Below are 17,744 nucleotides of genomic sequence, written 5' to 3' on the forward strand. Positions count from 1 at the left end.
ATACTGCCCCCTATATACAAGAATATAACTACTATAATACTGCTCCTATGTACAAGAATATAACTGCTGTAATACTGCCCCCTATGTACAAGAATATAACTACTATAATACTGCCCCTATGTACAAGAATATAACTACTATAATACTGTCCCTATGTGCAACAATAACTACTATAATACTGCCCCTATGTACAAGAATATAACTGCTGTAATACTGCCCCTATGTACAAGAATATAACTACTATAATACTGCTCCTATGTACAAGAATATAACTACTATAATACTGCCCCTACGTACAAGAATATAACTACTATAATACTGCCCCTATGTACAAGAATATAACTACTATAATACTGCCCCTATGTACAAGAATATAACTGCTGTAATACTGCCCCTATGTACAAGAATATAACTACTATAATACTGCTCCTATGTACAAGAATATAACTACTATAATACTGCCCCTATGTACAAGAATATAACTACTATAATACTGCCCCTATGTACAAGAATATAACTACTATAATACTGCCCCTATGTACAAGAATATAACTACTATAATACTGCTCCTATGTACAAGAATATAACTGCTGTAATACTGCCCCTATGTACAAGAATATAACAAGGCAGTATTATTTATATCCTTATACATGGGGAGCTAACACAACTAAGGAGTGGCTTCAGAACAACTCTGTGACCATTCTTGACTGGCCCAGCCAGAGCCCTGACCTAAACCCAATGGAGCATCTTTGGAGAGACCTGACAATGGCTGTTCGCCAACGTTCACCATCCAACCTGACGGAACTGGAGAGGATCCCCAAATCCAGGGGTGAAAAACTTGTGGCATCATTCCCAAGACGACTCCTGGCTGTACTAGCTCAAAAGGTGCCTCTCCTCAATACTGAGCAAAGGGGCTGAATACTTATGACCATGGGAGATTTCAGTTTTTCTTTAATAAATTTGCAAAAATTTCTACATTTCTGTTTTTTTTTCCAGCCAAGATGGGGTGCAGAGTGTACAAAAACGAACTTTTATAAATTTACCAAATGGCTGCGATGAAACAAAGAGTGAAAAGTTTAAAGGGGTCTGAACACTTTCCGTACCCGCTGTGTAAGGCGAGTCCTCGTCCTCCTGTCGTCCCCATTAGTTCATTATCCGGTCGGGCCTCTAATATTGCGAGGAAAGAATATAACGAGATTGCTACAAGTCTGATCCGAGGCTGCCATCGCTACGTATCTGTATGTGCAGCAAGTGACAAATAATCAAGTGATGGAATAATAGAACGACATGGGGGCTGCATACAGAAAACGGCGTGTGCAGAAATAAAGCAGAAATTATGGTGGGGGGGAGCGGAGTCCAGACTGTGGAAATGATGAGGGTCAGAAAGAAGATGAGAGACGGTGTAAGCCAATTATCGGAGTCTTACATGATCTGCTTGCTCAGAGGCTGCGCGACAAAGCTAAAATTAAAGGGGGATTCCATTTTAAGAGGGACGCGAACTCTGCAAACTGCGCGTAGGTCCCATTATTGTGCACGGCCTGCATTACCTCCTTCCTGCTCCCCTTTTCTTTGTGCATCTTATTTTCGTCCCTTTTTCAGAACCAATTTATTTTTAAAAAAATTCCAACCGCAGTGAAAAGTATAAAAAAAAAACAAAAAAAAAAAAAAAAAAACAACAAGCGCGTTTTTGTTTTTTTAATCACACAATGAAAATGAGCCCGCAACAATTCTCCAGGACCGTGCCGATATTCCTTACTTATCCTTCTCTATAGCATCGGATGGAAAAAAAAACCCCAAACCACGCATTATGAATTTGTTACAAAAAAAGTTTGATTTGTATCGCCATCTTTTTAGTTTTTTTGGTGTTATTTTGGGGTACACATGATGATTTGATCACTTTTCCATGCATTTTTTTACTGAAGCGCGACCATTCAACTTTTTTTTTTCCTGTTAATGACATTTTCTCTGCAGGTTGAATAATTTTTGATAGCTCGGAGTTTTGCAGGTGTGGAAATCAGGGCTGTGGAGTCGGAGTCGTGGAGTCGGAGTTAGTTTTGGTTGGAGTCGGTAGAAATGTACCGACTCCAGCTTTAAAAAAAATGTATTAATATTTCATAATTGAACTTTCATATGAATTTTATAAATGTTACTCAAATATATATGTTCTATCAAACTATGAACAGTGATAAGCAGTTCTGCTGGAGATAGAGACATTTCTTACTTCTTGTGTGTCACTGTTCTCCACTGCCCTTATCTAATCTTATACTTGGTTAACCTCATGCTGCCCCAACCCCCCTACTTACAATGTATGAAACGGAAAGTGAAAATGTGTTGCAAATTCTTAGTAGTAAAGCTCCTCCTCTAGACTAGATCATACTAGGTGTGCGTCTTCCAAGCATCTCACAGCTGCCTGCTACTCAGAAGAGGAAGACTGTAAGAAGTATTATCCTTTCAACAAACTTTGCATCAGTTAACTGTGAGTACATGAGGAATAATAACAGTATTACTGACCATTATATCAGTTGTACGACCTGGCAATAATTTTGTACAATTGTTTTTAGGAAAAACAATTGTCATTTGGATTGTGAATGCAGAATTAAAAACCTGAGAATGTCAAAGAAGCATCACATTAAATCAGCTGTATTTGAACATTTCACCATCACTCAAGATAGAAAACATTATGTCTGTCAGTGTATGACAAATGATCCAGACGAAAACAAATGCTGTGAAGCCAAGATGAGTGCATATTCAGGCAAAGATAACAATGCTCCTACCAGAGCTTCTAATCTAAAGAGACATTTACAGCGCTTTCATCCAGAAGTACTGAAAGCAGTGGATGAGAAAGACTGCTTCCAAACCAATGAACCAGTGCCCAGCTCTTCCAGCCAAACAAAGGAGCAGAGAACTTTGCAGCCATCAGTTGCAAGATATTTTGTCAGTGACAAAGTTACTGAGACAATGACAGTAGATACATTTAAAAAACAGATCATAGAGCTTGTTGTAAAGGATAGTGTGCCTATTTCATTATTTTCACGACCAGCTTTTATGTGTCTGAATGGGGAAATGGCCCGCAAGCTTGGTGTTTCTCTGGAGAGAGAGAGTATTAGAAAATTAGTAATCGAAGAAGCTTTTAAACAAAAGGAAGAACTTAAAAAAACTCTCAAGGGACGCTTTCTGTTTCTTAAAATGGATGCCTGCACACGTCACAGAGTGAACTATTTTGCCATCAATGTCCGATTTGTTTGTGACAAAAATGAAATAGTTACCAAGACATTGGCAGTAAAAGACACCAAAGCTCATCACACCAGTGAGTTTCTCCAGGTCTTGGTGGAAAAGGTTCTGCAAGACTATGAACCTAAAAAAGAGCAAGTTCTTTCTGTCGTAACTGACAATGCTTCAAATATGATAAGTACTATTAAGCTAATGAATGAGAGTAATGATGGTGACCAGCAGCTAGAAGAACATTCTGGGTCCACAGACACAGAAATGTTTGAAATAGAGGAACACAGTATTGTAACTGAGGAGCAAACTGAAGTTGCTTCAGATGAACAGCAACATGATAGTTTAGATGATCTTGTTGAAACTGTGTCAATATGTTCTTTCATTCATCACATGCGCTGTGTTGTGCATACGCTACAGCTGGCTATAAGAGACAGTCTGCAAGTAGGACATGGTGCTGCACTGATTGGCAAGGTGAGAAAATTGGCTACTGTTACCAGAAACCCTAAAGTTGACTCAATTTTGAAGAGACGTGCTGGAAAAGGGGCAATTATTGATCAAGCCACACGATGGGGGAGTACTTACTTAATGATTCAGCGCTTGGTTGAACTGAAAACCTTTCTTGTAGACATGGCTAATCCTCATCTGACGCTAAATGAAAGTCAGTGGAATCAGGTGACTGAGCTGGAAAAATTGCTAGAGCACCCATTTACAGTGACTAAAAAATTACAAGCAGAGGACTTAACTCCAGGTATTTTCATAAAGGAGTGGAAGAACCTGATGTTTCGCCTGTCCCAAAGAGGAGGGTTAATTGCAAGTGGCATTGCTACATCAATGAAACGGAGAGAGGAGCTACTATTACAAAATAACATTCTTTTGGCAGCTGTTTATGTAGACCCAATGCATCAGATTCTTCTAGATGATCAACGGCTAAGTAAAGGAAAAGAAGCTCTGTTTGAAATAGCAGTAAGGATGAAAGGGTTGCAGAACAGTCAGGAGGAACAAGAAGAATTTGGTCGTCCTGCCACATCTTCACCCTCATCATCAACTGATGAAGAATTTAATTTCGAAAAATATTTGGATCACAAGGACCGTGCAAAGCGTTCCCGCATAGAAGAGTCATCCCCATCAAGGAACACAGCCAGTACATTTCAGCAGAATTTTTCATTTGCACTAAAAGAAATTGAGAAATTTGACCGTTCATCAAAAATAACAGTGCAACAAGCGATTCCTCTGTATCCTGACATTGTCAGAGATGTTGCCCGAGTGGTTACTGCTTTGCCACCAACACAAGTTAGTGTAGAGAGGTTGTTCTCTGCTCTCAAAATAATTAGATCAGATTTGAGGGCTTCCATGAAGGAGGATCTGACAGAGGCAATACTTTTTCTGAGGACAAATTTATAGATTTCTTCTTATTAACTGCATAAAAGTGTTTATTGCATATTTACTTACAGTTTAGAAAAGTTTATAAAAGTTATTTGCTATATTCTAATTGTATTCTAATAAATGTAGTTTTTGCTCTAAGTGGTCTGATTACTTATATGATGGTGAGAAACTGAATAAGCACGATGTTTAATATTTTACAACAGTAAATTTGTTGTTATGAATTGGCCATTTATGAAGGAGTCGGAGCCGGATAAAATCCAGGAGTCGGAGTCGCAACTGTGGCTTACCGACTCCACAGCCCTGGTGGAAATACTGAATCTGTGTTTTTTTTATTTTACTTTTGTTTTGGGATAATTGGGGAGGGTGTAAGCAGGTATAAACTTTGATTTTTTTTTTCTATATTTTTTTTTTTAGATTTTTGCTCACCCGGAGGATGTACATGGCACAAGATAAAAAAAAAAAATACAAAAAAAAAAAAAAAGGCTCTTGAAAGAAGAAGAAAAAGCAAAAGCTTAGAAACAAATGTTGGGTGAATTCTTACTGGGTTAAGGGGATAGTGTGCCGTTATGACCACACGGAAGTGACTGCTGCAGCCAATCACCGGCCTTAGCAGCGATGTATTGACAATGCTTACATGACCTGGCCGGCAATTGGCTTCAGTGGTCACAGAGCAGAGCAATCGCTCAAGCAGCAATGTCATATAACTAATACCTTTTTTTTTTTGCACACTCATCTGCAGCCGCCGCGTTTCCGACAAATAAAATAAATTACATGTTAATGGGTTTTTAAAAATTTACTAAAAGATCAAAGCAGATATAAGAGCTGGGGGTTCAGCAATATTTGAGATAAAAGAAAAAGAGCGTCATGTTAGAAAACACAAGTTTTCCCTTCCCAGCGTCAGGCTGCTGCAGAAAGCAAGAAATTACGAATTCAAAAAATGTAAAAAATATAACAATCTGTCTCTAGTTTTATCTAAAAGCACATAAGAGTGGACGGAGGGCGCCGTCCCAGCTGCACTGTAGCCTGCAAGTGTCCGTCCTTCTTACCACTATGCACTTGGTCTCCAGGCCTGTACTTTTCCCATCGGTAAGGTGATCGCTTTCTTTTGGTCTGGCTTCCGGAAAGCTCCCAATTGAAGATCCCCTTAAAAATATTACTCTGTATTTACCTATGCAGATACTGAACAAGCAGGAACCGCCAGGATTGACGATTTCAGAACGAGGCAAGCTGGCAGAATTATAAATGCTGCTCTGGATCGGACTAGAGATCTTTAATCTAGGCGATCGTTGTGATTGAGCAAGGAATAGTAATCAATCCATATATTTCGGTCTTAATTTAGCACCCTGTAAAGCGGCCCAGATCTCTCGCCTGATACACCGCACACCCGCTGCTACAACCGCTCTCCCACTTCAGTCTTTTTTCCACAACACGCCATGCTGGGCGCTCGCTTCCTCTCGCGAGAAGAGCGTAAACTTCTTTTCCAGCTGGGAGCGGAGGTAGCTGTAATCCTGCACATCCAGGCGGTGAACCAAGGACAGGTACAGGGTGAGAGCGGAGGAGAGGAGCAGACGATCGGGGGGCAGGGAGGGAACAGCCCAGAGGATGACCAATAACTCCAGGTAGATGGGGTGCCGGAGGTGGGCGTAGAGGCGGGCAGCGCGGGGTGACTTATGAGAAAGGGGGTCCCCCATTCCCAGGCAGTGGTAATAGACCTGCTTGACCCCCATCAGTTCCGCGTAATCGAAGATCAGGAGGACGCTGAATATAAGGAGCCATGACACGGTATGGAGGAGGGCACAGAGCAGGGGGAGCCAGGCGCTCCAAGGGGTCGTGGTGACGTTCCAGAGGTAAGGTCCTCGTGGGAAGGGCTGCCAGTAGCGCATCAAGATCTGGAGCGACGCAGCGGTGCACAGGATGTACACCGATCTCTGCAGCACCCCGAAAACTTTCACAACCGCCTCCTTTACTGTAGGCCAGGCCATGAGACTGTGCTGGATGACGAATAAGATCAGCAGCGCAACATTCAACCCAAGAGAGCGCAGGAACGAGGAGTCGCCGACGGCATCTCGCCACAACATGCGCCGCTCGTCCTCCAGTCCTCCACTGATGTTCTTAAATATGGCACCAAAGGATAGAAAGCGTACAAACTCAGCCCCAGTGCCGAAGCCGGCCACAAAGCAGAGGAAGGCGGCCATGCCCAGGGAGAGACAGGTCAACTTCGAGGGCAGCGGGGAACCGGGGTGAGACACTTGGGCGTCCGCCGACATTTTCATATTTCCTGTGTACTCCGAAGAACTTGGCGTGACTTCATCAGGGTTTATTCCTCACTGCCCTGTGCGCAGCCTCGGAGGCAGAGACCCTCACTGGAGAGACAGGGCCGGCAGACTAGGAAACAGTAAGCAAGAAGGAATGCAATTAACAGAGAGATATTCGCTTTTGCCCTGAGTCATGGCAGCCCGCCCCTGGAAAAGTTGCTGATCGTTAGACCTCCCATCATCCTATTTCTAGGCAGCAGGCGGCCCGCCGCACGGTCTGTGGATCCACAGTGTGATCACTGGTCCGTGGAAACATGGAAAGTATCAGCTGAGAGACAAGCAAAACGTAGGTCGGCGACAGCCCCTGCGGCACGACAGACACCCGCGGCACGACAGACATCCCCCGCGGCAACGCCATGAAAGCGCAAATCACGCCGACTTTACGCAGGACGAAGAATAAAAAATAAACTAAGAAAATATTTGTCATCACCATGTGCCGGAGCATCCAAACTAATATGGTAAAAACTGCAGATGGTTCCGTGAAAAAAAACAAACACTATCCCCGATACAACTCTACAGATAAAAAAATAAAACATCGGAAAGGAAATGAATCAAAAGCAAAGAGGGGCCCTGCTGGGACCCTAAAACTGCCCCTTCATCCGGTGGTTGGATGGTTCTTGTGTGCACATCGCATGGGGAAAGAAGAAGCAGGACGCTCATATTAATGATTGATCGTCTCCATACATCGGGCGTCGATCGATCGGTTACATTTCCGCTCGTTACGGCCACAAATACCCAAAGGCGACTGAGGACCGTTCCCCCGACTTCTACCACTACCTAGAAAAGGACGGCAAGAGATCTCTGGAGCGTAAGCTCTTGTGTCAGGCAACTTTTCAGGTTATTTGGAGGCTGCGACTTCTCCTGGGTCAAAAGATTCATTTTCCACAGACAAAATTGATACAATACATGAAAATATTAAGGAATTGCTGCATCATCTACGCGGTATACCAGGTCTCCTGCTCCAGTCACAACCAGAGCTGCAGTCAGGACTGTCAGCACCTGTCACATGCTGCTCACAGTACTCTCCATGCAGACAATGCACTCAAAACAAGACTGAAGCTGGCAGAATTTAGAATGCAGCTCTGGAGCTGACTGCACATCACAGGGTATAAATTGTATGTGGAGCAACATGTAGCTAGCAGGGACCCTCGGGGCGACAGCAGCACGGTATACATTCCGAACACATCCCACCATAGATTGCACTTTTACTCCCAATTCCAAATCAATATTTACATGAAGGGGAACTCCACAAACACAGAGAGATCTCATTTGTAGGTGTGGGGTGGGGGGTCTCTTCTCCGTCCTAACAGGGGACAGTCCCATCTAATCTTATCCCATGATACTGTGCGATGAGCGAGGAACCGTGGACAACACCCAGCAATGTATGCCAGAGACGACGGCCATCTCATATAGACCACTCTGCACCGCCACATAACTAAGGAGACCCAGGAGCAGCTGGGACGTGCATCTAATCCTGTGTAACACCGTCTGCAGTGTATCTATTCCTATCTTGTGTGATACTGACTGCTGAGCCGTGTATCTAATCCTATCCTGTGTGACACTGACTGCTGAGCCGTGTATCTAATCCTATCCTGTGTGATACTGACTGCTGAGCCGTGTATCTAATCCTATCCTGTGTGATACTGACTGCTGAGCCGTGTATCTAATCCTATCCTGTGTGATACTGACTGCTGAGCCGTGTATCTAATCCTATCCTGTGTGACACTGACTGCTGAGCCGTGTATCTAATCCTCTCCTGTGTGACACTGACTGCTGAGCCGTGTATCTAATCCTATCCTGTGTGATACTGACTGCTGAGCCGTGTATCTAATCCTATCCTGTGTGATACTGACTGCTGAGCCGTGTATCTAATCCTATCCTGTGTGATACTGACTGCTGAGCCGTGTATCTAATCCTATCCTGTGTGATACTGACTGCTGAGCCGTGTATCTAATCCTATCCTGTGTGATACTGACTGCTGAGCCGTGTATCTATTCCTATCCTGTGTGATACTGACTGCTGAGCCGTGTATCTAATCCTATCCTGTGTGATACTGACTGCTGAGCCGTGTATCTAATCCTATCCTTTGTGATAGTGTCTGCTGAGCCGTGTATCTAATCCTATCCTGTGTGATACTGTCTGCTGAGCCGTGTATCTAATCCTATCCTGTGTGATACTGTCTGCTGAGCCGTGTATCTAATCCTATCCTGTGTGATACTGTCTGCTGAGCCGTGTATCTAATCCTATCCTGTGTGATACTGTCTGCTGAGCCGTGTATCTAATCCTATCCTGTGTGATACTGTCTGCTGAGCCGTGTATCTAACCCTATCCTGTGTGATACTGTCTGCTGAGCCGTGTATCTAATCCTATCCTGTGTGATACTGACTGCTGAGCCGTGTATCTAATCCTATCCTGTGTGATACTGACTGCTGAGCCGTGTATCTAATCCTATCCTGTGTGATACTGACTGCTGAGCCGTGTATCTAATCCTATCCTGTGTGATACTGACTGCTGAGCCATGTATCTATTCCTATCCTGTGATACTGACTGCTGAGCCGTGTATCTAATCCTATCCTGTGTGATACTGACTGCTGAGCCGTGTATCTAATCCTATCCTTTGTGATAGTGTCTGCTGAGCCGTGTATCTAATCCTATCCTGTGTGATACTGTCTGCTGAGCCATGTATCTAATCCTATCCTGTGTGATACTGTCTGCTGATCCGTGTATCTAATCCTATCCTGTGTGATACTGTCTGCTGAGCCGTGTATCTAATCCTATCCTGTGTGATACTGTCTGCTGAGCCGTGTATCTAACCCTATCCTGTGTGATACTGTCTGCTGAGCCGTGTATCTAATCCTCTCCTGTGTGATACTGCTGAGCCATGTATCTAATCCTCTCCTGTGTGATACTGACTGCTGAGCCGTGTATCTAATGCTATCCTTTGTGATACTGACTGCTGAGCCGTGTATCTAATCCTCTCCTGTGTGATACTGTCTGCTGAGCCGTGTATCTAATCCTATCCTGTGTGATACTGTCTGCTGAGCCGTGTATCTAACCCTATCCTGTGTGATACTGTCTGCTGAGCTGTGGATCTAATCCTCTCCTGTGTGATACTGTCTGCTGAGCCATGTATCTAACCCTATCCTGTGTGATACTGTCTGCTGAGCTGTGGATCTAATCCTCTCCTGTGTGATACTGCTGAGCCATGTATCTAATGCTATCCTTTGTGATACTGACAGCTGAGCCGTGTATCTAATGCTATCCTTTGTGATACTGACAGCTGAGCCGTGTATCTAATCCTCTCCTGTGTGATACTGCTGAGCCGTGTATCTAATCCTCTCCTGTGTGATACTGCTGAGCCATGTATCTAATCCTCTCCTGTGTGATACTGACTGCTGAGCCGTGTATCTAATCCTATCCTTTGTGATACTGACTGCTGAGCTGTGTATCTAATCCTCTCCTGTGTGATACTGCTGAGCCATGTATGTAATCCTATCCTGTGTGATACTGACTGCTGAGCCGTGTATCTAACCCTATCCTGTGTGATACTGTCTGCTGAGCCGTGTATCTAATCCTCTCCTGTGTGATACTGCTGAGCCATGTATCTAATCCTCTCCTGTGTGATACTGACTGCTGAGCTGTGGATCTAATCCTCTCCTGTGTGATACTGCTGAGCCATGTATCTAATCCTCTCCTGTGTGATACTGACTGCTGAGCCGTGTATCTAATGCTATCCTTTGTGATACTGACTGCTGAGCCGTGTATCTAATCCTCTCCTGTGTGATACTGCTGAGCCGTGTATCTAATCCTCTCCTGTGTGATACTGCTGAGCCATGTATCTAATCCTCTCCTGTGTGATACTGACTGCTGAGCCGTGTATCTAATCCTATCCTTTGTGATACTGACTGCTGAGCTGTGTATCTAATCCTCTCCTGTGTGATACTGCTGAGCCATGTATCTAATCCTATCCTGTGTGATACTGACTGCTGAGCCGTGTATCTAATCCTATCCTGTGTGATACTGACTGCTGAGCCATGTATCTAATCCTCTCCTGTGTGATACTGACTGCTGAGCCATGTATCTAATCCTATCCTGTGATACTGACTGCTGAGCCATGTATCTAATCCTCTCCTGTGTGATACTGACTGCTGAGCCATGTATCTAATCCTATCCTGTGTGATACTGACTTCTGAGCCGTGTATCTAATCCTCTCCTGTGTGATACTGACTGCTGAGCCGTGTATCTAATCCTATCCTGTGATACTGACTGCTGAGCCGTGTATCTAATCCTCTCCTGTGTGATACTGACTGCTGAGCCGTGTATCTAATCCTATCCTGTGATACTGACTGCTGAGCCGTGTATCTAATCCTATCCTGTGATACTGACTGCTGAGCCATGTATCTAATCCTCTCCTGTGTGATACTGACTGCTGAGCCCTGTATCTAATCCTCTCCTGTGTGATACTGACTGCTGAGCCGTGTATCTAATCCTCTCCTGTGTGATACTGACTGCTGAGCCGTGTATCTAATCCTCTCCTGTGTGATACTGACTGCTGAGCCGTGTATCTAATCCTATCCTGTGATACTGCTGAGCCGTGTATCTAATCCTATCACATCAATCTATCCCAGAGCGATACAGCACTACGACCCCCATCCTCCTCCCCGCACTATATAGAATGGTGCGGGTCGCACTCGGCTCTTTCTTACCAGCGCTGGGAGAATTGGAAGAGACGTCTCCCGCCCAAAGTAATCTGTGTGTGAATGAAGCCTCCCCCTCCCACAATGCACTGCGGCTGTGGAGCAAAAAGGAAAGTAAGGAGGCTGCAGAGGGACAAAAATATCTGAGCGGCCTCTAGAGGGAGCTCCTGCTACAGCAAGGATGGAAAGAAATGTACAGCAGCACCTAAGATACAGGATCTACCGGAGAGGATTAGATACACAGCTCAGCAGTCAGTATCACACAGGATAGGATTAGATACACGGCTCAGCAGTATCACACAGGAGAGGATTAGATACACGGCTCAGCAGTCAGTATCACAAAGAATAGGATTAGATACACGGCTCAGCAGTCAGTATCACACAGGAGAGGATTAGATACACAGCTCAGCAGTCAGTATCACACAGGAGAGGATTAGATACATGGCTCAGCAGTCAGTATCACACAGGAGAGGATTAGATACACTGCTCAGTAGTCAGTATCACACACGATAGGATTAGATACACGGCTCAGCAGACAGTATCACACAGGAGAGGATTAGATACGCGGCTCAGCAGTCAGTATCACACAGGAGAGGATTAGATACGCGGCTCAGCAGTCAGTATCACACAGGAGAGGATTAGATACATGGCTCAGCAGTCAGTATCACACAGGATAGGATTAGATACACGGCTCAGCAGACAGTATCACACAGGAGAGGATTAGATACACAGCTCAGCAGTCAGTATCACACAGGATAGGATTAGATGCACGGCTCAGCAGTCAGTATCACACAGGATAGGATTAGATACATGGCTCAGCAGTCAGTATCACACAGGATAGGATTAGATACACTGCTCAGTAGTCAGTATCACACACGATAGGATTAGATACACGGCTCAGCAGACAGTATCACACAGGAGAGGATTAGATACGCGGCTCAGCAGTCAGTATCACACAGGAGAGGATTAGATACGCGGCTCAGCAGTCAGTATCACACAGGAGAGGATTAGATACATGGCTCAGCAGTCAGTATCACACAGGATAGGATTAGATACACGGCTCAGCAGACAGTATCACACAGGAGAGGATTAGATACACAGCTCAGCAGACAGTATCACACAGGATAGGATTAGATGCACGGCTCAGCAGTCAGTATCACACAGGATAGGATTAGATACATGGCTCAGCAGTCAGTATCACACAGGACAGGATTAGATACATGGCTCAGCAGTCAGTATCACACAGGATAGGATTAGATACACGGCTCAGCAGACAGTATCACACAGGAGAGGATTAGATACACGTCTCAGCAGACAGTATCACACAGGATAGGATTAGATACATGGCTCAGCAGTCAGAATCACACAGGATAGGATTAGATGCACGGCTCAGCAGTCAGTATCACACAGGACAGGATTAGATACACGGCTCAGCAGTCAGTATCACACAGGATAGGATTAGATACACGGCTCAGCAGTCAGTATCACACAGGAGAGGATTAGATACACGGCTCAGCAGACAGTATCACACAGGATGGGATTAGATACACGGCTCAGCAGTCAGCATCACACAGGATAGGATTAGATACACGGCTCAGCAGTCAGTATCACACAGGATAGGATTAGATACACGGCTCAGCAGTCAGTATCACACAGGATAGGATTAGATACACAGCTCAGCAGTCAGTATCACACAGGATAGGATTAGATACACAGCTCAGTAGACAGTATCACACAGGATAGGATTAGATACACAGCTCAGCAGTCAGTATCACACAGGATAGGATTAGATACACGGCTCAGCAGTCAGTATCACACAGGATAGGATTAGATACACGGCTCAGCAGTCAGTATCACACAGGAGAGGATTAGATACACAGCTCAGCAGATAGTATCACACAGGATAGGATTAGATACACGGCCCAGCAGACAGTATCACACAGGAGAGGATTAGATACAGGGCTCAGCAGTCAGTATCACACAGGAGAGGATTAGATGCACGGCTCAGCAGTCAGTATCACACAGGATAGGATTAGATACATGGCTCAGCAGTCAGTATCACACAGGATAGGATTAGATACACTGCTCAGTAGTCAGTATCACACACGATAGGATTAGATACACGGCTCAGCAGACAGTATCACACAGGAGAGGATTAGATACGCGGCTCAGCAGTCAGTATCACACAGGAGAGGATTAGATACGCGGCTCAGCAGTCAGTATCACACAGGAGAGGATTAGATACATGGCTCAGCAGTCAGTATCACACAGGATAGGATTAGATACACGGCTCAGCAGACAGTATCACACAGGAGAGGATTAGATACACAGCTCAGCAGACAGTATCACACAGGATAGGATTAGATGCACGGCTCAGCAGTCAGTATCACACAGGATAGGATTAGATACATGGCTCAGCAGTCAGTATCACACAGGACAGGATTAGATACATGGCTCAGCAGTCAGTATCACACAGGATAGGATTAGATACACGGCTCAGCAGACAGTATCACACAGGAGAGGATTAGATACACGTCTCAGCAGACAGTATCACACAGGATAGGATTAGATACATGGCTCAGCAGTCAGAATCACACAGGATAGGATTAGATGCACGGCTCAGCAGTCAGTATCACACAGGACAGGATTAGATACACGGCTCAGCAGTCAGTATCACACAGGATAGGATTAGATACACGGCTCAGCAGTCAGTATCACACAGGAGAGGATTAGATACACGGCTCAGCAGACAGTATCACACAGGATGGGATTAGATACACGGCTCAGCAGTCAGCATCACACAGGATAGGATTAGATACACGGCTCAGCAGTCAGTATCACACAGGATAGGATTAGATACACGGCTCAGCAGTCAGTATCACACAGGATAGGATTAGATACACAGCTCAGCAGTCAGTATCACACAGGATAGGATTAGATACACAGCTCAGTAGACAGTATCACACAGGATAGGATTAGATACACAGCTCAGCAGTCAGTATCACACAGGATAGGATTAGATACACGGCTCAGCAGTCAGTATCACACAGGATAGGATTAGATACACGGCTCAGCAGTCAGTATCACACAGGAGAGGATTAGATACACAGCTCAGCAGATAGTATCACACAGGATAGGATTAGATACACGGCCCAGCAGACAGTATCACACAGGAGAGGATTAGATACAGGGCTCAGCAGTCAGTATCACACAGGAGAGGATTAGATACACAGCTCAGCAGTCAGTATCACACAGGATAGGATTAGATATATGGCTCAGCAGACAGTATCACACAGGATAGGATTAGGTACACGGCTCAGCAGACAGTATCACACAGGAGAGGATTAGATACACAGCTCAGGAGATAGTATCACACAGGATAGGATTAGATACACGGCTCAGCAGTCAGTATCACACAGGATAGGATTAGATACACGACTCAGCAGACAGTATCACACAGGAGAGGATTAGATACATGGCTCAGTAGTCAGTATCACACAGGAGAGGATTAGATACACGGCTCAGCAGTATCACACAGGACAGGATTAGATACACGGCTCAGTAGTCAGTATCACACAGGATAGGATTAAATACAGGGCTCAGCAGTCAGTATCACACAAGATAGCATTAGGTACACGGCTCAGCAGACAGTATCACACAGGATAGTATTAGATACACTGCTCAGCAGTCAGTATCACACAGGATAGGATTAGATACACGGCCCAGCAGACAGTATCACACAAGATAGGATTAGGTACACGGCTCAGCAGACAGTATCACACAGGAGAGGATTAGATACACGGCTCAGCAGTCAGTATCACACAGGAGAGGATTAGATACACAGCTCAGCAGTCAGTATCACGCAGGAGAGGATTAGATACACGGCTCAGCAGTCAGTATCACGCAGGATAGGATTAGATACACGGCTCAGCAGTCAGTATCACACAGGATAGGATTAGATACACGGCTCAGCAGTCAGTATCACACAGGAGAGGATTAGATACACGGCTCAGCAGTCAGTATCACAGAGGAGAGGATTAGATACACGGCTCAGCAGTCAGTATCACACAGGAGAGGATTAGATACACGGCTCAGCAGTCAGTATCACACAGGAGAGGATTAGATACACGGCTCAGCAGTCAGTATCACACAGGAGAGGATTAGATACACAGCTCAGCAGTCAGTATCACACAGGATAGGGTTAGATACACGGCTCAGCAGTCAGTATCACACAGGATAGGATTAGATACACAGCTCAGCAGTCAGTAACACACAGAATAGGGTTAGATACACAGCTCAGCAGTCAGTATCACACACTATAGGATTAGATACACGGCTTAGTATGCAGTATCACACAGGATAGGAATAGATACACAGCACAGCAGTCAGTATCACACACTATAGGATTAGATACACGGCTCAGCAGTATCACACAGGATAGGATTAGATACACGGCTCAGCAGTCAGTATCACACAGGATAGGATTAGATACACAGCTCAGCAGTCAGTATCACACAGGATAGGAATACATACACAGCTCAGCAGTCAGTATCACACACTATAGGATTAGATACACGGCTCAGCAGTCAGTATCACACAGGATAGGATTAGATACACGGCTCAGCAGTCAGTATCACACAGGATGGGATTAGATACACGGCTCAGCAGTCAGTATCACACAGGATGGGATTAGATACACGGCTCAGCAGTCAGTATCACACAGGAGAGGATTAGATACACGGCTCAGCAGAGAGTATCACACAGGACAGGATTAGATACACAGCTCAGCAGTCAGTATCACACAGGATAGGATTAGATACACGGCTCAGCAGTCAGTATCACACAGGAGAGGATTAGATACACGGCTCAGCAGAGAGTATCACACAGGACAGGATTAGATACACAGCTCAGCAGTCAGTATCACACAGGATAGGATTAGATACACGGCTCAGCAGTCAGTATCACACAGGATAGCATTAGATACACGGCTCAGCAGTCAGTATCACACAGAAGAGGATTAGATACACGGCTCAGCAGACAGTATCACACAGGATAGGATTAGATACACGGCTCAGCAGTCAGTATCACACAGGAGAGGATTAGATACACGGCTCAGCAGTCAGTATCACACAGGACAGGATTAGATACATGGCTCAGCAGTCAGTATCACACAGGATAGGATTAGATACACGGCTCAGCAGTCAGTATCACACAGGATAGGATTAGATACACGGCTCAGCAGTCAGTATCACACAGGATAGGATTAGATACACGGCTCAGCAGACAGTATCACACAGGATAGGATTAGATACACGGCTCAGCAGTCAGTATCACACAGGATAGGATTAGATACACGGCTCAGCAGTCAGTATTACACAGGAGAGGATTAGATACACGGCTCAGCAGTCAGTATCACACAGGAGAGGATTAGATACACAGCTCAGCAGATAGTATCACACAGGATAGGATTAGATATACGGCCCAGCAGTCAGTATCACACAGGATAGGGTTAGATACACAGCTCAGCAGACAGTATCACACAGGATAGGATTAGATACACGGCTCAGTAGACAGTATCACACAGGATAGGATTAGATACACGGCTCAGCAGTCAGTATCACAAAGGATAGGATTAGATACACTGCTCAGCAGAAAGTATTGATAGGGAGAGAGTTAAATTAACCCTTCACGGTTGAGCCAGTGATTTCCAAATTATTCCAGTGCTGCAAGCAACTCAAATGACCACACGGAGACTGGGGTCTCTGTACGGGAGGATCGAGGCAGATCACTAAGCCCCTTTATTTTGCTCACATCTTTTATAATCTTTTGCTTAATTATGCAAGGTTCTCAAGTACCAATAACATCATGGTAATGCTTCACTTTATAAGCCAATAATATTGCAAGAAAACCGGAAACTACATATATGTCCGTATCCAAATAGAAAGCAGTATGATGGCATATTCTTCAGAGTTTTATACCCCTGCCTCCCTTATCTTTGCACCTGATGAGAACAATCTGGTTTCATGACTGCCCATGCCAATTACAAAAATGTATCTTACAGCAAAAAAAATTAAGAAACGAAACCTACAGAGAAATGGAGAAGTGAAACTTAAGCTCTGATTTTAGT

General features: G+C 44.7%; 1 protein-coding gene across 1 annotated transcript; it reads right to left on the bottom strand.

The window, feature by feature from the left end:
* Positions 1 to 5,383: 5,383 nt before the first annotated feature.
* On the bottom strand, positions 5,384 to 11,783 carry NRM (nurim). Its single transcript, XM_073582164.1, has 2 exons — positions 11,627 to 11,783; positions 5,384 to 6,990 (listed from the first exon to the last, which is right to left on the bottom strand). Exon 2 carries the CDS (start codon positions 6,876 to 6,878, stop codon positions 6,015 to 6,017), a length of 864 nt encoding a protein of 287 aa, XP_073438265.1. The 5' UTR covers positions 6,879 to 6,990; positions 11,627 to 11,783; the 3' UTR covers positions 5,384 to 6,014.
* Positions 11,784 to 17,744: the final 5,961 nt, after the last annotated feature.

The sequence above is a fragment of the Dendrobates tinctorius genome, unplaced genomic scaffold, assembly GCF_039654945.1.
Source record: "Dendrobates tinctorius isolate UK_male_01 unplaced genomic scaffold, ASM3965494v1 ptg000070l, whole genome shotgun sequence".
NCBI lineage: Eukaryota > Metazoa > Chordata > Amphibia > Anura > Dendrobatidae > Dendrobates > Dendrobates tinctorius.

Coding starts and splice junctions, on each gene's coding strand:
- NRM (XM_073582164.1), bottom strand. CDS start 6,878: ATGAAAATGTCGGCGGACGCCCAAGTGTCTCACCCCGGTTCCCCGCTG.